This window comes from Colossoma macropomum, unplaced genomic scaffold (assembly GCF_904425465.1).
Source record: "Colossoma macropomum unplaced genomic scaffold, Colossoma_macropomum, whole genome shotgun sequence".
Classification (NCBI taxonomy): domain Eukaryota; kingdom Metazoa; phylum Chordata; class Actinopteri; order Characiformes; family Serrasalmidae; genus Colossoma; species Colossoma macropomum.
In genome coordinates, this window is record NW_023494798.1 from 34,526,979 (window position 1) to 34,551,123 (window position 24,145).

Consider the following 24,145-nt stretch of genomic DNA (forward strand, 5'->3'; position numbering starts at 1 on the left):
CAAGGGTTCTTTAGTAATGGGAATGGTTCTATTCAGAACCATGAGTTCTATATAGAACCTTTTCATGCTTAAATGGTTCTCTGCATGGTGAAATGGTTCGTCAGACTGGTGGAGAATGTGTTGTATACGGTGCTATACAGAACTTTTTGAAAAGCGTTCTGTATAGCACCAAAAAAGGTTCTGCTGTTAACAGCTTACACAATAGAAGAACCCATTTTGGTTCTATATAGACCCATTTTCAAAAAGGTTGAATATAGAACCATATACAACACTCTCCATCTAACTGCCCTGCTGAAAAGGGTCCATTAGAAACCATTAGTATTAAAACCAGGTTTTGCTTTCTAATGGGAACTGGCTTAATGGTTTCCAGTAGCGACCACTAGTTTCCTGTAGAAGACCTTTAGATCCCATTAGGAAACCTCTAAATACATTTGGAATCAGCCACTGACCACTTGTTAAGCCTTTAGGATCCTTTACACTGTTATATGGACCCATTAAAGAAGCCAAAACACATTCAAAACCATCAGGAACCAACAGAAACACCTGATGGTTTCTGTGTTTTCTTTTTTTCGTCAGGGTTCCATGCAAAGAACCATTTATGCGTGGAATGGTTCTATATAGATTGCCTTAACTAAAGAACCCTTGAAGAACCATCTTGTATGAGTGTTCATGCAGCACAATGGTGGACGTTCAGCGTTCTGCCCTGTCTGGAGTCTGGAGTCGCTCTTATTGCGAGTCGATTCGTCCGATTCGTTTAGAAGAGTCGTTCACACAGACCGATTCGCTGATGAGTCGTCCGTCCACCGCGATGCCGTTATGGGAAAGCTCGGACTCCTTCTGCTCCATGGACCCTTTCAGTGCGTGTTAAATGCCACCAGGAGGACATGTCCGAGAGGTGAGTCGCACAGTGAGCATGAAACCGTAGGTTAATTATGGAATGAATCTTTTGCCCGACTCGGTTCGGTTCTGTTGTTCTGCTGCGTGTGTGTGTTGCATGCATGTGAAGTTGTGCTGTGCCCATCTCGTCTGGCTTGTCGTGACCCTGAAGCTGTTCACGGTATTAAAGTTTTTGTAGAAGAAGTATTTGGGCGTCTTGTGAAATCTCGTTCACCTGCGTTAGAACGCAGCGAGCTCAGGTGTGCTCAGGTATCCGGCTGTTATGGCGACGGCTTTAATCCGGCACAGAGTGCAGAGTTCACGGTAACCTAAGCCTTATTTCAGCAGAGCTACGGCTCTCCTTACAGCCGGCCAGCGTCTCCGGGCCTGATTTACCCAAAACCTGCCTTCTCCAGAGTGCACATTCAGTTAAAGGGGAATTTCACTGATTTTTATCTCTATATAATTAAATGAAATGCTTAAGCTGTAAACAGAGCCACTCAGAGTGGTTTGGTGTGGTTCTAGAGAAACTTACTGAGTCAGAATTGTTCACAGTGGTGGTGACAGGAACCAGACCATTTCACATCAAACCACTCTGGATGTCTTTGTTTACTCTCAACCACTGAATTACGCAGAAATTTTGAAAAATCAGTGAAATTCCCCTTTAAATTAAGGTTCAAATTACTTACTCTGTTGAGTGTTTAGGTTAGGGTTATGTTTGCAAGGTTTTCACCAGTGTGCTAGTGTTGTATGCATATGGATTTATGCACACTGGCCACTTTATTGGAAACTCCTACTTTGTGCTTCCACTCACTGGTCACTTTATTAGAAACACCTACCTTGTGCTTCCACTCACTGGCCACTTTGTTAGAAACACCTACCCTGTGCTCCCACTCACTGGCCACTTTGTTGGAAACACCTACCTTGTGCTTCCACTAACAGGCCACTTCCACTCACTGGCCACTTTATTAGAAACACCTACCTTGTGCTTCCACTCACTGGCCACTTTATTGGAAACACCTACCTTGTGCTTCCACTCACTGGCCACTTCCACTCACTGGCCACTTTATTGGAAACACCTACCTTGTGCTTCCACTAACTGGCCACTTTATTAGAAACACCTACCTTGTACTTCCACTCACTGGCCACTTTATTAGAAACACCCACCTCTGTCTTTGCTGTTTTTTCCCCAAATATGTTAATTCAACAAATAAACAATAATTGTGCATAAAAATGTGTAGAAGTGGGTTCCTATAGACTATATTAATATATGGTTTATTATTAATAATTGAATACCTTCCTATTGTTCTCATAATACTTTGAAATATCCTGGTGTCTAGTCTGTAATATTTAAATGTACATTATTTACATCATTGAGTAACGTAACAATGTTTAATAATATTGCAAGTGGTTCCAAAATTTTGAACGGTAAAATTGTATTCAGCTGTAAAAACTGTGTTCCCTCTTTTGGGTGTGCTTCTCTCACGTCCTTCTGACGTTCTCCTCTCTGCAGTTCCTCAGGAGTGAACACCAGCAGTGGCAGTTTCCCCAAATCTCACTCCTCTCACTACTCTGAGCTCAGCGACACTCACACTCCTCTCTCCGTGGAACACACCCCCGACTCCGGCATCGTCGCCACTCCGGTAAGCCTCAGTCCAGAACTCACACCAACTTACACTACACACGTAAACGACCAGTCGTACGCAAACGTTTGAGGTCAAATCCAGCGGTTAGTTGGTTTTCTGAGTGAAGAGAAGTTAAAGGGCTCATATCCTCCACTCTTCTTATGCCTCACTTCATTCCGTGTGTTTATGTACCCAAAAACGGTTGTAATCCCTTTTTGCATGACTGATTTTATGTTTTAAAATCAAACAGGTGTTTTTGGACTGATATATGTAAATGGGTCATTCTACAGAAACGTCCACTTTTCTATCTCTCCATAGGAGTCACTGGTGTTACTGATCCTCACTGGTGTTCCACATAATAAAGGAACACCAGAGACATTTTTATGAACAATGCATTTTACTAAATGGCTGCTGCAGAGCATCAAACCACATGCTGTCAATCATGGAATATCCACTAAAATATGGAATTTAATCCATTTGTATTCTATTTTTTCACAATGACCTCAGAATAAAGTCGGTCACACCAGTGACTTCAGCTAAAAGCTTCATATGAAATCATGAGCTGAATGAGAAAATCTCTGATAACTGAAAGACTCAGTGGACTCACCATGTGCTTTTCTTCATAGATCCTCAGAAAACAGGTAAAGGAAGCCAAGTGATGTCATCAGTGTGACTTTTATTTCAAAATAAGAGATTTTTTGTTATGCAGTAACCCCAGTGACACGACTCCTGGGGACTTTCATTATATATTTTATAATATTTATTTGGCATTTGTTTTCTTTATGTCATTTAAATGATATATTCCATAGTCATGTATAGATTATTGTAGTTAAAATTGCAGAAAAATGTGTTTTCTTTTTCTTCAAAATAAGGCCTCAGCCTTCACACATGACTGTGAGGACGAGCTCTTCTGTGGTGCTTGAATTTTATAGAATTGATTTAAAAACCAATATTGTTAAATTGATGGCTGAAGGTGTAATTGTTAAAATAACTTATTGTTTTATTTTAAAATATAAATAAATTGTAACTCTAACATGTTTTTCAAGTGTAATATATCTGTAAACGCTAGGGACACAAAAATGGACGTTTGTGTAGAATGACCCAAATGAGCTCTGTGCTAATTGGCTGTTCTGTTTTGTGCCTCATTTAACCCGTGTGTGGTGTTGATGTGTGTGTTACTCAGTGGTCTGGTGGACCCACCACATTATTGTTTATTTAAATCAATACAGCCATAACAATTTATGTAAAAATACCAGATGTTTAAAATATCACACGTGTCCAGCGTAGGGTTCTCCTTTAGCAGCTGTAGCCAGTCAGCAGCAGCAGCAGCCTGTCCATGTTGTACACCCTCACACACACACACACACACACACACATATATATATATACAAACACACACACTAACAGCAGGCCATGTAGGAGGAGAACAGAGTGAAGGACACAGCACCTCCACACTTTTACTCCCCGCAGGTTCACCCAGCACCACGTGTGTAATATAAATGTGTGGGGGGTGAACAGAGTGAAGACACTGAAAATGGGTCATTTTATATGTTCTTCACAGAAAATGAGCAAAGGACAAGAATCTGAGATTGAAATAATAATAAATCACATCAGTTTTTCTTTTGGTAAACAGTGAAAATGGGTCCCACAGACCTGAACACCACACAAAGGCTAAAAAGCAGTCCTGGCTGAAACACTTCTTATAATGTAGGCGTGAGTGGGCGGGGTTAAACTGCTGTAGGCTGAATAGGTAGATATATGCAGTGTGTGGAATAGCCCCTGCTTATTCGTGGGGTTCCATGTTCTGTCTCTCTCTCTCCATAGCGGCGCTGATGCTTCAATGTCAGTAAATGTTTGTTTTATCAGCTGTTCTTCTGTAGAGTCTCTGTTCTAGTGCGGTTCTGCGCTCTTCCTCACAGTAACTGAGATCTTCCTCGTCTCCTCTTCTGTAGAGTCTCTGTTCTAGTGCGGTTCTGCGCTCTTCCTCACAGTAACTGAGATCTTCCTCGTCTCCTCTTCTGTAGAGTCTCTGTTCTAGTGCGGTTCTGCGCTCTTCCTCACATTAACTGAGATCTTCCTCGTCTTCTCTTCTGTAGAGTCTCTGTTCTAGTGCGGTTCTGCGATCTTCCTCTCATTAACTGAGATCTTCCTCGTCTCCTCTTCTGTAGAGTCTCTGTTCTAGTGCGGTTCTGCGATCTTCCTCTCATTAACTGAGATCTTCCTCGTCTCCTCTTCTGTAGAGTCTCTGTTCTAGTGCGGTTCTGCGCTCTTCCTCACATTAACTGAGATCTTCCTCGTCTCCTCTTCTGTAGAGTCTCTGTTCTAGTGCGGTTCTGCGATCTTCCTCTCATTAACTGAGATCTTCCTCGTCTCCTCTTCTGTAGAGTCTCTGTTCTAGTGCGGTTCTGCGCTCTTCCTCACAGTAACTGAGATCTTCCTCGTCTCCTCTTCTGTAGAGTCTCTGTTCTAGTGCGGTTCTGCGCTCTTCCTCACAGTAACTGAGATCTTCCTCGTCTCCTCTTCTGTAGAGTCTCTGTTCTAGTGCGGTTCTGCGCTCTTCCTCACAGTAACTGAGATCTTCCTCGTCTCCTCTTCTGTCTTCAGTGTGAGAAATGAGGAACAGTCACTCTTCACTCCAAACTCTTGGGAAACTGGGCGAGTTTTCAGATTCACAGATCTGCTGCAGCTCATTGTAAAGCTTTTCAGAGGAATCCGGGCAGAGTTACAGTTTCTAGGCTATGAAGGACCAACTGGGTGAACCGGTCTGCTTGTTGCTGGTTTTTAGATTGATAGACAATGTGCTGCAGATCTATATATATATATATGTATAGGTTCTATATAGAACCTTTTTTTGAAAAGGGTTCTATATAGCACCCAAAAGGGTTCTGCTATTGTTACAATGTCAAGCTTGTAACAATAGAGGAACCCTTTTCAAAAAAGTTCTATATAGAACCAACTACAGCACATTCATGTACATTTACCATCAGTCTGAAGAACCATTTTAATTGTGCAAGGGGTTCTTTGAGTGTTCATGGTTCTACATAGAACCATTTTCTTTCCTAAAGAACTGTTGAAGCACCATTAGCAACATTTGGCAAAATGTTCTCTTCAGTTTTCTCTGATATCAAGTCAAGCCAGGGTTTGTTTATATAGTGCTTTTTACCGCAAGCAGCTTTACAGAAAAATCCAGGTCCGAGCCCCCATGAGCGTCGCCAATGTCACTATATTAGTATTCAATACAATGTGATTTTGTGCCCAAAATAATATTTCTAGGCTACTTTGAAACATGAAAATCCGAAGGAAAAAGGTTTGGTATATTGTATGTATAATTATCTGTGTAAACCGTTTCTCCAGATACAAATAGACTTTATTTTCAATAATATTTCTCACTTATACCAAAACAAATCATGAGTCATGGTGAAATGTGAGGTTTCAGGCTGCAGTGAATAGTTAATGATAATTGAATTGGCCAATTGCAAAATAACGATCGACAAATCTCTATAAACTCAACAGGCTCTGATGTAAGCTACACTTTGTCTGGGTTACTGTATTAATAATAATAAGTTTAACTTATATAGCGCCTTTCACAAACCCAAGGACGCTTTACATAGTGTCAAAAAAAATCTAGAAGGCTAAAGAGAAGAAAAAAGAAAGGTTTTTAGCAGAGATTTGAAGGAAGACAAAGACGAGCAATTACAAAGAGTGGAAGGTAGAGAATTCCAGAGTTTGAGGGCAGCAGCACTGAAAGATCTGCCACCCACAGTAGACAATCTAGTTGAGGGAACTATGAGGAGTCCAGAATTAGAAGATCGGAGAGCGCGAGAGGGACAATACAATGAAATGAGATCAGAAAGGTGTGTCAGAGTCAGACCATGTAGAGCCTTGAAGGTAAGAAGAAGGATTTTGTACTTAATCCTAGAACTGATAGGAAGCCAATGCAACTGTCGAAGAGCAGGAGTGATATGAGCTGAGCGCTTGGTGGAGGTGAGAACCCTGGCTGCTGAGTTTAGGATGTTCTGAAAACGGTTGATTAGTTTTAGCTGGAAGGCCATAGAAAAGTGAGTTACAGTAATCGATGCGAGAGAATTGATCAACATTTTAGCGTCAGTGTCACTCGTGACAATGCAATGTTACGCAGATGATAAAAAGCAGTTTTGGTGACGAGCTTAATATGAGGCTCAAAAGTGAGAGATGAAGTTAGCGTTAGCGAACTGAATGATCTTATCCAATGGCGACAGTGGAAAGGAAAAACTCCCTAAATGCAAGAGGAAGAAAACTTGATATGAGCCCCCTGAACACGTCCTCCACAGGGGACAAACTTAAATATGCCTTTCACTGCGAGATTTCGTGCACGATTTCTAACTTAGATTAAAATATTGGAAAAAATAAAACTGCCATAACTTTTGCTCAGGTGACATTTTGTGTTTAAGTGTTTCTCAGCATGTTAAACTCAGTAGATAAAAAATAATTGTGTATTAAAATGTTCAGAAGTCTGTCCTCTGTAGAGGATGTGTTTAACCCTTAAAAGGCCACGTTTATTACACACTCCTATAACCTACAGTTAGCTCAACCAGTTTGCATTGGAGTCCCTGTACACTGCAGAAAAATAGTATCTTGTTGAGTGAAATGATCTTGAAATCTAGTCGATGTATCTAAAATTTTCCATTTTGAGATGGTTGTGCACTTTTTATAAGATTATTTAGTTTATTTCTAGACATTATTTACTTGTTTTAGGTTATTTTATCAAGTGAAATGATCCCACTGTAGTGGCAGATGATTTAGCTGGTTTCAAGCTCATTTCTTATAACAAGCCAAATTATCTGCCACTATAGTGAGATAATTTTCACTTAATAAAATCATTTAAAACAAGAAAAATGTCTAGAAATAAGTTTAATAATCTAAAATTAAGCTTACAACAATCTCAACAGGAGAAATATTAGATTTATTGACTATATTTAAAATAATTTTACTTCACAACATGCAATTTTTCTCAGTGTAGTTACTGAATAATATGCCTTATTATGTATTAAGCCTGGGAGGTTAACACTATAAGACGGATCGTTCCGCCTCACAACAACCAAACTCTGTATCACTGCGCCACGGCATGAAAAACCCTTCTGCTGTTAATGGATTAATCTTTGACTCTAACACTGATCACATGGAGCACTGAGTGTACTGATGAAGTAAAAACCCGGTTCTGTTTAAACTGAGGGCCTGAAAAGGTATTTTCATATCTAGAACTGAGCTGGTCAGCTAGCTAACAGGCTAAAAGACAGCAAACATGCTAAACAGCTCCATTAATAATATCACAGGCTCGAATTAAAGGACTTACAGTATGATTAACTGTAAAACAGCAGTATAAAAGTCTAAAGAACGTCACCTGAATGTTTTACACGCTTTAAATATCTGTGTTTCAGTCAGAAGTCACGTCAAATCCAGGCTGAGTCCCAAACGGCTCTGTACTCCCTAAATAGTGAGCTGTGTGACAGTAAGTTCAGAAATTCCAGCTTCTGCTGTCAGATACTGCACTGCCTGTCGAGTCTGAATGTGGATGAATCCCAAATGACCATTTTTAGTGATGTTTCGCTCTGTTGGGCTGCAGGAGTCGGTATTTAAACTCCTACGTAGTGCACTATGTAGGGAGCAGGGAGCCGTCTGAGATTCGGCCCCAGCGTGAGAAAAGTGGCGTCGGCAGACAGAAAGACTCGCGGTGGTGATTTAGTGACCATAAAGTGCTTAAAAACTGAAGGTATTTACATTAAACAGTGCTGTGTTATCATATGTTCACTGTTATATGAAATAAGTTTTAAAAATCATGAAATGTCTGCAGTTTACAGCGATGGGCGACCGAACGTTCTTCTCCTCATTCAGTGGTCAATGGTTGCTTAGCAACGATACCGCACTCTAAAGGAACTACATTTCCTGGCGGAATACTTGTTTATGTTGATTGTTATTAATCACAGGGAGGGGTGTTCTTTGGCACGACTCGAAGTGGATAAAATCGCAGTAACCCATGGCCTCTCGTGGCTTATCGCTTTATTATACTACATACGTTATGATCATCACTGTCATAGACATAAAAATGACCAATAGAAATGATCTACACAAGTTAGTTCCACTGTTCTCATTAAAATAAACACGTTAGAAGCAACACTGAAATGTTAAAAGCCTCTGAGTTTGACCACAAACAGTATTTCAGTGTGAAAGTGGTCAAACTGTTGAGTCTGTTGTTTAAATGCTACAGTAAAATCACTCAAACTGAGCTGGAGTTGATTATTTAATGATCAGCTGAATGCACACCTGTGCTTTTCCTCACACTGTGTACCAGTCTAGAATAAGGGTCAGTGTGAGGGGTCGTCCCTGTGGATCGTGTTACTGACCACAGCTGAGCCGTGAATAAACTCGGCGTGGACGTAAAGGTAATTCTAGCTTCAGAGATAGACGCGTTCACTGGGGGTCACGGCATGTCACCTAGCTGGGTTCAGTCGGTCCAGGCTGTTTCCTCAGTGGGAGTCAAAGGTGGAAATGTAGCTGTAATATTACAGTAAATCCAGCCAAGCCAAAAATGTTTTTACAGTTTATTATCTTTTATTTAACTATCATTTAACCTGGGAAAACTCAAGCACGCTAATTCAAAAACAAAGAGCTGAGAATAATAAAAATTAAATTGCCTTAATTGTCTGACCAAACACAAAACACAGCATAATACAAACATAAGACAGGCAAGAATACGAAACACTATACGATACATACAGAATGTATTCATATACATCACTTATAATGATGAAGAAGTAAATTATTGCAATTTGTTAGTCAAATTTATTGCCTTAGCAACAAAAGATATCTGTAACCTTTTAATATAGATGCTCTCTGCTGGCTTTAATGTCCATTCGTTTTTAGCCACAGTAGCAACATTTGGCAAAACATTCTTTTTAATTGACAGGCAGGGATTTCTGAATGACCGCGACCCAGAAGGATAAGCGGTTTAGAAGATGGATGGATGGATGGATGGATGGATTTCTGAATGGTGCTTTGACTCCTTTGTATGTCTGTAAAAAATGCGTCAGTCTGATTAAGCTGTATTAATTTGGAATGTTACAATGAGTTATAATGGATTGTATTGTATGTATATAATAGTGGATTATATTAATATTCAATACATTGTGATTTTGTGTCCAAAATAAAATTTCTTGTTTAATTCAAAACTTAAAAATCAGAAGAAAAAAAGTTTGGTTTAGTTTAGTTATTGTATTTATTATTGTCTGTATTCCACTACTGTGTAAACAGCTTCACCAGATACTTCTGTGTACATACATGTCTGATTCCGGCTGCAGTGAATAGTGACATAAAGAATGATGATCGTATTGGCCGTTTGTAAACTGACGAACAATAAACTTAACAGGCTCTGATGTAAGCTACACTTTGTCTGGGTTACTGTATTTGCTGAGGAATGACTCTAATAGGATGTTAAACAATAAATAACATTAAAGAAAAATGTTTTGCTGTGTCAGATTAAACAGGACTGTACAGCGCCTGCACTTACAGTTAAAAATCCTCTGTAAAGATAAATATTAAAAGACGTGTCCTCAGCACCTCCGTTCAGCTCCAGTGTTAGCTTTAGCATTAGCTTAGCTGAACGGGGCAGCTTTCTGAGCTCAAACATCCTCATTAGACCTGAAAACCTGCTGCTTTACTGCCCGGTCACTGAGAGATTCCCTTGTTTGATTAATGTAAACACGGTTTACAGAATCTTGAATCTTTTTTTTTCTATAAATTGGCTTAAATTCATATTTTGTCCGTTTTCAAACATGTATGTCTGCACTGACAAAATGTTTTCAGGTACACTCGTCCGTGTGCTTCCAGAGATTACCACTGAATGTTTTAATCCACGGGTGTCATGCATCCCTCGGGCTCAGAGGCCTCTAGGGACTCCATTTCCCAGAATCCCCAGGGGAATCACATGATTCTCAGCCCTCCATCTCGCTCCAATCACCGCTCTCTGTCGCCTGAATACTAACTTGTTACACCTGTTCTAGTATGATGAGCTTAGTATAAAGCCTGGGCTTTAAGTCTAGTCCAGTGTGAGGTATTGCTACTTGTTGAAGAGCTACTGAGCGTTATTCTTCTGATTATTGTGATTTTTCCGGTTCTGACTCTGTTTTGCTATTTTGACGTTTTGCCCTTTTTGCCTTTGCCCTTTGGACTCTGTTTGCCAGGTTGTGTTTGTCTTTTTGTGTCTTTTGTCTTTTCTGGATTCAACCTTTGCCTGTTCTCTGACCACGTTTTTGGATCACGACTCTAACATTAAAGCCTCACTCTCTCTTTTTACCCGCGAGTTATTCTGCCTCGTTACAAGGGTTGTCAAACTCAGCCACTAAAAGGGCTGTATTGAAAAATCTCAGCACATCTGTGGGCCAGCTGTGTTTTAATTGATTTTTACGTAACATTTTGCCATGGTTATTTATTCAAAATATGCCAAAATATGCGAAAGTTTTTAATGCCAGCAAAATAGACATTGAATACTTTCAAAAATAATTCTGAATAAAAATAAATTGTTTTAGGTCATTTTTTAAAAACTGCCTATTTGCTTGAACTGGACACCAGGCATCTCTTCTTTTTGTGTAACCGCTGACCCATAGATTGTTGTTGGGGGTCAGAACACACACTATGTTGCAGTGCATGCTGGGGACTGTAGTGCATGCTGGGGACTGTAGTGCATCTCAGGGTGAAAGAGGCTAATAAGAATAGAAAATTAAAATAATTTTCCAGGACAAACAGGACTGTGTCACGGGCCTGACTTGGCCCGCGGGCCTTGTGTTTGACACATGGGCTTTAGTCTGTCAGAGGAGAGAAATACTGTAACTGATATCTCCTCCTAATCTTCTAGACGTGGTTAAGTCCAGTTTGGAAGCAGAGTGAGACTTTAGCCATATTCTCCTGAAATCTGGCTCCTGAGAAATAAAAGATTTTCTCACTTTGATTGAAATTCTGTCACATATGAATTAACTCTTTAGTGTCTGACTCGTCTCAGTCAAGTCTGAGCTGAATAATATCTCCATAAGAAAAGTGTGAGATCTCATCGTTTTCTTATACAGCTCTGTTCTAGATCACAGAACTCTCTCAGCAGTCTGTCAGTGCAGAAGAACTCACACATTTCTCATTGATCACCAGAACTTCTCACAGTGAAACTCTGATGGTAATCTCCTTTTTTCTCCTGAGAAAAGCTCAGAAATCCACGATCCTTCACTTCTGAAGTCTTGAGATCTGCTCTATTTCTTTGAGACCATCTTGAGACAGACATTTTTCGTCGAGAAGTGTTGATGCCAGGCAGTCTGAGCAGAACATGAGGACCTTGCAAACGGTCAAACTGAATCGTTGTGAGGTCAGAGATTTACGTCCCATCTCTTCTATGTTGTTTCTCTCTCTCTGGGTTTATTTTAGCTGCCATCCAGCCGCTTCAGGTTCACCTCGTGGCATCGCCTGGAGGAACACGATGTCCGTGGAGACCAGCTCACCTGCCCCAGGGTCCGAGAAGGTGACCTTTGATAGAAAGTTCATGTTGACCTTCTCTGAAAGCCATGTTGCATAACTGTTCTGTCCAGTGCATGTTTTACATGTTTGTGGCATTTCAGAACTTTGGCTTGCTCAATACTTCGCCACTAAGTAAGAAGAACAGCTACATTTTGGTGTAACACTCAGCTTCATGATCATCCTTGATACACTATATGGACAAAAGTATTGGGACACACCTCTTAATCATTGAATTCAGGTGTTTCATTCAGCCTCATTGCCACAGGTGTATAAAATCAAGCGCCCAGCCATGCAGCCTGCCTTTACACACATTAGTGAAAGAATGGGTCTGAAGAGCTCACTGAGTTCCAGCGTGGTGCTGTAACAGGGCGCCACCTTTGCAGCAAGTCAGTTAGTGAAATTAGATATTCCAAGATCAACTGTGGTATTACTGAAAAGTGGAAGTGTTTAGGAACCACAGCAACTCAGCCACGAAGTGTCAGATCAGTTACAGAACAGGTTGCCGAGTGCTGAGGAGCATAGAGCATAAAAGTCTCCAACGCTCTGCTGATCAATATCTGCAGAGTTCAAACCTCCTCTGGCTTCAACATCAGCACAGAAACTGTACCGGGAGCTTCATGGCAGGGTCTCCATGGCTGAACAACTGCATGCAGGCCTTACATCACCAAGCACAATGCAGAGCGTCGGATGGAGTGGAGTAAAGCGCCGCCACTGGACTCTGGAGGAGTGGAAACGTATTCTGTGCAGTGATGAATCAGCTTCTCTATCTGTCAGTCTGATGGACGAGTCTGGGTTTGGCGAATGCCAGGAGAACGTTACCTGCCTGACTGCACTGTGCCAGCTGTAAAGTTTGGTGGAGGAAGGATGATGATATGGGGCTGTTTTTCAGGGGTTGGTCTAGAACCCTTAGTTCCAGTGAAGGGAAATCTTAATGCTTCAGCACCAAGACATTTTGGACAATTGTACACTTCCAACTTTGTGTGAACAGTTTGGGGAAGAACCTTTCCTGTTCCAGCATGACTGAGCCCCAGTGCACAAAGCAGCTCCATAAAGGCCTGACTGGGTGAGTTTGGTGTGGAAGAGCTTGACTGGCCCTCACAGAGCCCTGACCTCAACCCCATCACACACCTTTGGGATGAATTAGAACAGAGATTTCCTCTCGTCCAACATCAGTGTCTGACCTCACAGACGCTCTTCTGGATGAATGGTCAGAAATTCCCACAGACTCTCTCCAAAATCCTGTAGAAGCTTCCCAGAAGAGTGGAAGCTGTTAGAGCTGCAAAGGGGGACCAACTCCATATTAATGCCTATGGATTTAGAATGGGATTCATAGAAGCTTCTGTAGGTATAATGTGTACGTGTCCCAATACTTTTGTCCATATAGTGTATGTAGAGCAGTCATGATTTTCTGTTTTCTCTTCCAAACTATTGTTAAAAGCTCATATTGAAACTCTTTTAGTCCAGAGGTGGTTTAATCACCTGAAGGGTTTGAGTGCTGATGAGTGACATCACAACAAGGAGATTAAGTGGGTGTGGTCTTTGGCATTATTGACAGAGCAGCGTCATCACTAATATTGGCACAAATACTTACACATGTAACAATGTTTTCTTTTAAATAAACCCGAATAGACATAATATGGTCAGGTGTTGCACATCAACATAGAAAACATGACGTTTTAAAACAGCTGGGTGTCTCCAAACTTATGATGGGCAGTAAGATGTGTGTCAGTGTGTAATATTGTGAGGTCAGTCTATAAATCTGTCATTACAGGACCTTCAGAAGATGAACATTCTCTTAGGGACGAGGACATCTTCCTCAGGAATGGCAGGAGGAGGAGGAGAGAGGATGAAGAGCAGAGGTGGGAGGAGAGGCTGCAGGAGAACTGGGAGAACTGTGTGGTGAGGCGTTAGACACACATTATTACCTAGTTAATACGTAATAAATAATAAGTGGAGTTATTAAGGCGATCTGTGTGGACCAGACTTCATTTTTCTTCCTTTGCTTTACCTTTTATTTATTTCAACATTTCCACAATTATAATAATAACAGACAGACAGACAGACAGATAGACAAACAGACACAAAGACACATAGATAGATAGATAGACCCACAGACAGACAGACAGACAGACAGACAGACAGATAGACCCACAGACAGACAGACAGACAGACAGACAGACAGATAGATAGATAGATAGATAGACCCACAGCCAGACAGACAGACAGACAGATAGATAGATAGATAGATAGATAGATAGATAGACAAAAAAGACAGACAAACAGAAAGTCAGATAGATAGATAGATAGATAGATAGATAGATAGATAGACCCACAGACAGACAGACAGATAGTAAGATAGATAGATAGATAGACCCACAGACAGACAGACAGATAGATAGATAGATAGATAGATAGATAGATAGATAGACCCACAGACAGACAGACAGACAGATAGATAGATAGATAGATAGATAGATAGACCCACAGACAGACAGGTAGATAGACAGACAGATCTCCCCACTGAAAACTTTCCCAAAAATAGATAGATAGATAGATAGATAGACAGACAGACAGACAGACAGACAGGTAGATAGACAGATCACCCCACTGAAAACTTTCCCAAAAATAGATAGATAGATAGATAGATAGACAGACAGACAGACAGACAGACAGGTAGATAGACAGACAGATCACCCCACTGAAAACTTTCCCAAAAATAGATAGATAGATAGATAGATAGACAGACAGACAGACAGACAGACAGGTAGATAGACAGACAGATCTCCCCACTGAAAACTTTCCCAAAAATAGTGTATCGGTCCCCCAAAACGCTCAGTATTCTGTCCCCCTTACTCTCTGTCTCCCTCTGACTGTCCCCTCAGGAGCTGAACCTGTCCTATCAGGACCTGGGAGACCCGTACCAGCTGGAGAACTTCACACGCATCCTGAGGAGGCTGATCAGAGTGGAGCGGCTCCAGCTGGTGGACAACGCCCTGCAGGACCTCAGCTCAGTCCGACTGCCAAGGTACAGCACCCTCAGCCAAGACAGGGAGTGAGAGAGTGAGAGAGTGAGGCATCCAGCATATGTTTATGTGAATACTGCACTGTGGAAGCTAAACACATTACTGATAATAGAAATTTACTGAATATTACATTATAAATACTGTACAGAGCACATGACCCACTCAGCTACTTACAGAAATGCAGGAATCTGTGATATTAAAAAGAAAAGTTAAGCAAAAAGTCTAATGTAGGCAGTTTTCCATGTACCCAAACGTATTCAGTCAGCCAAGACACGAAGATCAGGCTTTAAGACGGCTGCTACTGCATTTAGCTGTGCTAATATACTTTAGTTGTTTATGGATCACAGTGAGCGTGTTTACAGACACGCCAATAATAGGCAACGCAAGCTTATTTATATAGCACCTGTCTTACACTGTGGTCATTCAAAATGCTTTACAAATGAGAAAATACAAAGATAATTCACATTAAATTTTAAAAGGTAACATCAAGTAAAGGAGAATAGAAATTAAAACAAGGTTAAAACAGTAAATTTTACAAGTAAAGAAATGAGTCATTAAAAATCAAACTAAAAATTAAAAATTAGGATCATTTATTAATATCGTAATTGGTTTTCTGCAGTTATCTGATTATTCTAGTGGTCGTGTAAATAGCATACTCTGATTTCTTAGATCAGATTAAGGTTGTTATCAGATTTCTAGAAATCTGATAAAGAGGCTGGATTTGAGTTCAGTAATGGGGTTTCTCATTGCATGTAAACTCTCACTCTGATTTCTTTCGTTTCTCTCAGTTTGTGCTTGAGTGAAAACAGAGCGCTGTCCCAGAAACAGCAAGCAGCGTTTAACACAGCACCCGCGAGACGCAACAGTCTGATTTTCTGCGGTTATCAGATTAAGTATAAACACACTGAACCATTTACTGACACAATCTGATTTTCTGCAGTTATCAGATTATTAAGTGTAAACTCACTGAACCGGTTACTGACACAATCTGATTTTCTTCAGGTATCAGATTATTAAGTGTAAACACACTAAACCGGTTACTGACACAATCCGATTTTCTGCAGTTATCAGATTATTAAATGTAAACACACTCAGTGTATCATAGATCGTCAGAAATCACATAATCAAGTCTATTAAACCCCGTTTACACCTGGTCACTTATTTACACTTGGTAGTCAAATGCCTCTCTGGTTCGTCAGACTGAAATCTGATTGCTGTGTGGGATGGAATGCGCAAATTCGCTCATTACATGGCAACCAAGTACCACCTGTTTATTAAGTCATCTGCAGTTTGTTTAGTTGTGGTGTCTGTCCTTATGGCTTCTAAGCATTTCTTTCATCCCTACAGACATGGATTACCAGCCCAGTGACCTACTGCATGGGGAGGGGTTTTGGTTGTACTGGAAGGGGTTTCGGTTGTACTGGGAGGAGTTGCGGTTGTACTGGACCCTTCCAGTACAATCGCAACTCCTCGAAGTACAACCTGTTGTACTGGGAGGGGTTCCGGTTGTACTGGGAGGAGTTTCGGTTATACTGGAAGGGGTTTCGGTTGTACTAGGAGGTGTTTTGGTTGTACATGAAGGGGTTTCGGTTGTACTGGGAGGAGTTTCAGTTGTACTGGGAGGGGTTTTGGTTGTACTGCGAGGTGTTTTGGTTGTACTGGAAGAAGTTTTGGTTGTACTGGGAGAAGTTTTGGTTGTAGCACCATGCTAATTGGTGGGGTGTAAGCCTCCATTACTTGTTAGCTGCCTTAGCTCCAGGACTTAAACTAGAAAAACAAACTTCAGACACCAAACTTGTCTTGGCTGACCTACATTTGGGGTAATGGTGGGAGGGGGGGGCTGGTTAAATGTCATTTTTCACTGAACTATCGCTTTAATGCTGTCACACAAATGTGGCTCTTCCTTCAGGTTTCTTCTGTTCTTTTGTGTCAATCATTTGATTTCTCAGTGCTGCTGCTCTAAGAAAGCAGAACATTCATGTATTTTTGTTCTGTTTATGTTTATTAACCAGAAAACACATGAATGGGAATGGAAGTCACACATCAGTAGCGTTTAATCATCATAAGCTCTCACTGGTCTTCACTGAGCTCACTTGATCGCTCTGTAAAAATCACTGTGCATCCAGCAATAAACAAAGCCTCATGCATCTTTTATACAGTGATAGGAAACACAGCAGCTCACAGAAAGCTCTGATTCTACACGCTGATATGTTCCGCTCTGGCACGCACTCCTCTGACAGCAGGTTTAAACGGGTTTCGAGTTAATTAATTATAGAAGAGGTAGTAGTTTAAAAAAAGCTGTAATATAATGGCTCAACATGTACGAGAACACAGACCCACAGCAAGTGACTTTTCTCTTTAATAAACTGATGATATGAAGTGTGTGAGTAAGAATGCATCTTCACTGTAGATGTAAAAGCCTGAATCTGCACCGGAACCACTTGACGTCGTTCGGTCAGCTGCCAAAGGTTCCGGAGATCCAGCACCTGTGCCTGTCGGAGAACAGCATCTCCAGCCTGGGGGAGCTGAGCCTGCTGCAGGCCACACCCATACAGTCCCTCACACTCAGACTCAACCCCTGTGAGTTCCTGGAGGACTACCGCTCACGGTGAGAGAGAGAGACACACACACACACAAAGAGAGAGAGCGAAGGAGGGAGAGAGAGAGATTGAGTGAGAGAGAGAGGGAGAGAGAGAGAGTGAGAGACAGTGAGAGAGAGAGAGTGAGAGACAGAGAGAGAGAGTGAGAGAAAGAGAGAGTGAGAGACAGAGAGAGAGAGAGTGAGGGAGATTGAGAGTGAGTAAGAGAGTGTGAGAGAGAGAGAGAGAGAGAGAGGGAGATTGAGAGTGAGTAAGAGAGTGTGAGAGAGAGAGAGTGAGAGACAGAGAGAGAGAGTGAGGGAGATTGAGAGTGAGAGTAAGAGAGTGTGAGAGAGAGAGATTGAGAGACAGAGAGAGAGAAATTAGTTTCATTATTTTTTTTTCCGTATTTTTATATTGTGCAAAAACAAAAAAAAGTTCTTCAGGGGTGTTTTTGGTAAAGACAGTGGTTCTACATAGAACCATGAACACTTGAAGAACCATTTGCTTAAATGATTCTTTTCATGGTGAAATGGTTCTTCAGGTTCATTTAAGCTTGCAAATGGTTCTTTAACAATGGTTCTACCAACAGAATGGGAGGCTCATGTGTATTTTAAATTACAGCCTAAAGTGGGTGTGGCTTAAACCAATAATGAGTGTGTGGTGCTCTGAATGGGTGTGGCTCAAACCAGTTATGAGTGTGAGGTGCTGTAAGGGAGTGTGGCTTAAACCAATAATGAGCGTGAGGTGCTGTGAGTGGCTGGTGGGTGTGGCTTAAGCTAGTAATGAGTAGGAGATGCTGTAAGTGGGTGTGGCTTAAGACAATAATGAATGTGAGCTGCTGAAAGTGGGTGTGGCTTAAACCAGTAACGAGTGTGAGGTGCTGGAAGTGCGTGTGGCTTAAGACAATAATGAATGTGAGCTGCTGAAAGTGGGTGTGGCTTAAACCAATAATGAGTGTGAGGTGGTGCGAGCGGGTGTGGCTTAAGTCAGTAATGAGTGTGAGATGCTTTAAGTGGGTGTGGCTTAAGACAATAATGAGTGTGAGGTGTTGGAAGTGGGTGTGATTTAAACCAGTAATGAGTGTGAGATGCTGTAAGTGGGTGTGGCTTAAGCCAGTAATGATTGTGAGGTGCTGGAAGTGGGTGTGGCTTAAACCAGTAATGAGTGTGTAGTTCTGTGAGTGGTTATATTTACTGACTGTAACAGATCGCTGAGTAATGAAGACGTGCTGACATTAATAAGCTGCATATGAAATGTAATTTAAACAGCCAATCAGAAACAAGCTGCTTATTGGATCATAAATGCTGATGAGACTGACTACATTCAAATTTGGTGAATAAGATGAAGCTTGTTGATGCTTCTCCTCTTGTTCTGCTGCAGCGTGTTCTCCTGTTTGCCAAAACTCAAAGTTCTGGACGGCATCCCAAAGCTGCCAGAAGACTCAGTGCCTCCGAAACTCCCATCGTCCTCCAGGCTCTGCATCATTCTGTAACATCAGCAGGGTCAGGACCTGTCCGTCACAAGCCATCGTCAGATCTGCCGTACTGTACCGGAGATGGAGGTTTTCTTTTTGAAATGCACTGTTTGTACAGAACCTGCTGAGGCAAATTAAAGTATTGCTATTTTTGTACTGTCCTGGTTTCGTCTTATTCCTGTTCAAAATGGCATTTCAGTCAAAAACGCAATTGCAGAAAATATATCATTCAGAATGCAATATGCTTGGAAATCATAACTCATTCACCTTCCATACCATGACGTATTTGAGATCATGCTGCAGTTAGTTCTGGTTGCACGGTCTGGTTGAGAAGCGTTCTGGCTTCCATCACAAATAACAGCACATTTTTAACAACATAATATTTGACCTGCAGTCCGTTTGGTCGGTTTCTGAAAAAGAGAGTGACCACATGTTTACATCAAACTCTAAAGCTGTCAGTAGCCACGTTTACATGCAGCCTAATAATCTGTTAATAATCTGACTAATAGCTCAATCGGAACAGAATACGTCCATGTAAACACTTCAATCAGAATAGACTAGACTGATTGAGGCTATTCGGAATACAGTCTCTATCCGATTGATCGAGGTGGGTAATCCTGTAAATAATCCGTTAAATTGAAGAATAATATCCGTGTAAACGCCTGTATCTGATTACATTCCCTATCGGAAAGTTTAAGTCCGTTCTGATCATGTTCGTCACGTCATAGTGAGAGTTTATACCGTTCAGCATGGCGGAGCAGAAACTGGTCTGCAGAGGAGACGAAGTTTATGCTCTGGTCTTTAAAAGACGGCGGTGGGACGGACGTCCAGCTTATGTGTCTCAGAACACGACGTCTTCCTCTCGGCCTTCTTTAATAAGGACAGGTGAAGGACGTTTTCCTGAGTCTGACATCATTTTAAAGCAGTTAAAAACACAAGCACTGCTCACTGCTGCCCATCTCACTCTGACTGGACTCACGTGATGCTTGTTGTCATGGTAACAGCTACACTGAGTGGTTTTCTACGCACGAGCGTAATTTTGGATCGGATTACTTGTAGTGAGCATGGAAACAGAGTTTTCCATCAGATTGGTGAGTAGAGTGAGATAAACACCTCAGTCTTCATCTGTAATCGGAATGTATTTAATCAGATTGACAAAAATCTTTGCATGTAAACACAGACAGTGATTTGGCAAAAGTCTATATTTAGTTTGGGCTGGAACAAACTAAAATAAAACTAGGTGGCAATAAACAGGTGTGGGTTATTGGAAAAATGACTCAACCTTGTAAACTGGCTTATTATACAGCTTATACACTTTTAAGACTTCATACCAATAACAATGATAAACCACCACTATAAATTATTCAGTCACAACCAATATGACAATATTGTATTGTTATCGTGATAAATTATAGCAAAATATGAGCATATCGTGGATATCGCCACTGCTTTAAGAACACTGTCTAATGTTTAGTTAGAAAGTGAGCAGAATTAGGACTTTAATGGTTTTTTTTGGCACTACAGGTTCTATTTTGTCTGTTGCAACTTAAAAACTAAATATGATAATGCATATTATGTATCGTAAAAATGTTTTAATATTGTGATAACAATTTTGCCATATCACAGACCCCTAGTGACAACTATGAATTATTGCAACCACTGTGTATTGTGCAGCCTGTTTTGTTAATGTACTACTATGAATACATCAGTAACTACTATGAATTATTCAGTATCCTCCATAAATTATTCATTGTTCATTATGAATTATTTAGTTTGCAATTTAAAATTATTCAGTATCTACCACAAATTTAGTATCTACTATGAGTTATTTGGCAATTACTGTGAAATGCAGTAGTAATATAATGTCCTCTCACTACATGTAACTACATTATATATAATTATTTTTGTAAAAAGTCTCCCCAAACTTTTTGATTGTGATAACGAATAGAGCTGCATGGCTTATCAGCCTTATACCTTTCGCATTCGATAGAGAACCTGCATGTGCCACGACATCGTCCCATTCACAGCCTCTCTCACCCCGTAACGGCCGCTTCGTCCTTTCAGCAGCGCTTCATTAATTCATATGTACCCCAGGGTTGTGTTTTAATTTTGGTGTCGATTTCAGCTCCACTGAAACCTGAGCTGAGGAGCAGGGACACTTCAGGACAGTGAGGAGAGTGAGAGAGAGAGAGAGACAGCAGAAGAGACAGTGGAGAGGAGAAAAGAGATAGAGAGGAGGAAAGACATGACAGACAGAAGAAAGAGAGCACACACTGTTAGAAATAAAGGTTCTGTACAGGAACATTTTTCGTTCATCAGGGTACAAACAGTGTAAATGTTCCCTCAAAGCTCCAACAGTGGTTTTAATGTCTGATATATATATATATACACACATCATCTAAACCACTTATCCTTCTGGGTCGCGGTGGGGTGCTGGAGCCTATCCCTATGTCATTAGATGATGTATGTATGTATGTATGTATACATATATATGTGTGTGTGTTTGTGTGTGGTGTGTGGTGTGTGTGTGTATATATATATATATATATATATATATATATATATATATATATATATATATATACACACACACACACACACACACACACACACACACATATATGTATACACAGTGGTGTGAAAAAGTGTTTGCCCCTTCCTGATTTCTTATTCTTTTGCATGTTTGTCACACTTACATGTTTCAGATCACCAAACGAATGTAAATATTAGACCAAGATAACACAAGTAAACACAAAATGCAGTTTATAAATGAAGATCTTTATTATTAAGGGAAAAATAAATCCAAACCCACGGGGCCCTGTGTGAAAAAGTGGTTGCCCCCCCGTTAAAACATAAATTAACTGTGGTTTATCAAATCTTTGGTTTATCACATCTTTGGTAAACTGGTAAATATATATATATATAATATATATATATATATATATATATATATATAAAATCTTTGGAAAACTGTATATTTGTGTGTGTGTGTGTGTGTGTGTGTATATATATATATATATATATATATATATATATATATATATATATATATATGTGTGTGTGTGTGTCAAAATGTAATAATAATTATAATAATGATAATAATAATAATCTGAGTGTAAATAAGTTAACACATCCTCTACAGACACACTTTTGTGTATTTTAATACACAATTGCTGTTTATTTACTGAATTTAACATGATGGAAAACATAAAATGCCTGTGCGAAGGTGACGGCACATTTATGTTTTATTTTTCCCAGTATGTTAAACTCAAATAGAGCAAATAAATAGAAAATGTGCTCTGAAATATGCAGAACAATGTAATATTTAAGTGTGTCCTCGGAAGAGGATGTGCTTACTTGTTTTCTATTATGTGCTTACAATTTCTATTTGTTTACTGAATTTAAAAGGCCTTTTGCGCACACCATGTTTTAAGTTTTACTTTTTTAAGTACAGTAAATAAATAGTAAATATGAGAAACAAAACAAGTACTGGAATTTGACAGCGTGCCTGAACTTTTTGCATATTGTATTTGCATACTGTATTATTATTATTATTATTATTATTATTATTATTCATTGTCAAATATATTATTAATAATAACTGTATACTACTCCATTTTAGTATACAACAATTAATAAATAATAATAACAGGATTATTATTTTTAGAAATATTAGTATTAATATAGAAACTATATTGAAATGTAGCTAAAGATGCAATAAAAATTTAAAATAAAGCAAAAACTACTTTTTGATGCTAAAGTGAATGAATGTGTTGAGAGAGAAATGCAGATAAAATCTTTCACCACTTTTATTCCACACGTCACCAAAAGAGCCTACAGACGGTTCTACACAAAACCTGTCCTCCCATCCCCCCCAGAGTGAACCATCGCCGCAGCTCTGGAAAGAAGGGAGTACAAACGTATGTAGAGTTTTATTTTAATAGTGTCTTAAATAGATGAACATTGACCTAAAAGATTGTTCTTTGCAATATTATTACTGTGATGAATAATCAAAGTCAAATGGGAAGAAAAAAAAAGACTATTGTACACAGTAAAGTAACAATTTGGCATCAAACAACAGATTTTCTTCATAATAAAAATAATACTTGACAAAATAAATACAATAATTCTTTGTAGTGTCATACATTCAAAATGAGGACTGCGTTTCCCCCCCAAATATAAAATTTCTTCACAAAACTGTAAAGTCTGTCTGCCAGGTGAGTTTACAGGCCACGTCAAATCATCAAAACATCAGATAATGACAGAAAACAGCCCCCAGTGAGCTGAACAAGCACAGCAGGATGGAAGAGTCGAATAAACTGTGTAAAGTTGACAGAGAGAGACTGGACAGTACGATCAAAGTTAAATATTTCACCCAAAAAACATCTGATCTACAGTGAAAGCTGGTCAGTGAGGTCACGCTAATGTTTCGCAAGTCAGTTTTTTTTAAATAACAGCCTATTATTTTTTGTTTTTTATTAAAAAACTGATTTTTATACCCAGTACTTTGATGCCAACACGATCTACACTGAGCGCTAGGCTGAATTTGAGAGCACTGTTAGTGATGTCATTAATATAAGGTCAAAGGTCAACCTTCCACCTCACCTACAGGTGAGCAGCACTGGTTATATGATGAGTCGAAGGTAATTTTTGAGGTTTCCCATTAAATACACTCTTAGAAAGATTCTTCAAGGGCTGTACAAGTTGCCATGTAGAACCTTTATGAAAATGGTTCTATATATACCGTCAGGCATAACATTCTGACCACCTCCTTGTTTCTACACTCATTGTCCATTTTATCAGCTCCACTTACTATATAGGTGCACTTTGTAGTTCTACAGTTACAACAGAAGAACCTTTTTTGTGCTATATAGAGCCATTTTCAAAAAAGGCTCTATACAGAACCATATACCATACATTGTCCATCAATCTGAAGAACCATTTGAGTGTTCATAGTTCTATATAGATCCAATACCTTTACTAAAGAATCCTTAAAGAAGTGTCTTCTTAAGAGTGTAGCTGTAAAGCGGTTTT

At 39.9% G+C, this 24,145-nt stretch overlaps 1 protein-coding gene across 1 annotated transcript; it reads left to right on the plus strand.

The window, feature by feature from the left end:
* Positions 1 to 809: 809 nt before the first annotated feature.
* On the plus strand, positions 810 to 19,267 carry LOC118818134. The gene is made up of 7 exons (XM_036585282.1): positions 810 to 895; positions 2,390 to 2,519; positions 11,943 to 12,036; positions 13,804 to 13,931; positions 14,915 to 15,057; positions 17,466 to 17,663; positions 19,018 to 19,267. The coding sequence occupies exons 1-7, from the start codon at positions 885 to 887 to the stop codon at positions 19,127 to 19,129; spliced, it is 816 nt and encodes a 271-aa protein (XP_036441175.1). The 5' UTR covers positions 810 to 884; the 3' UTR covers positions 19,130 to 19,267.
* The last annotated feature ends 4,878 nt before the right edge of the window (positions 19,268 to 24,145 follow it).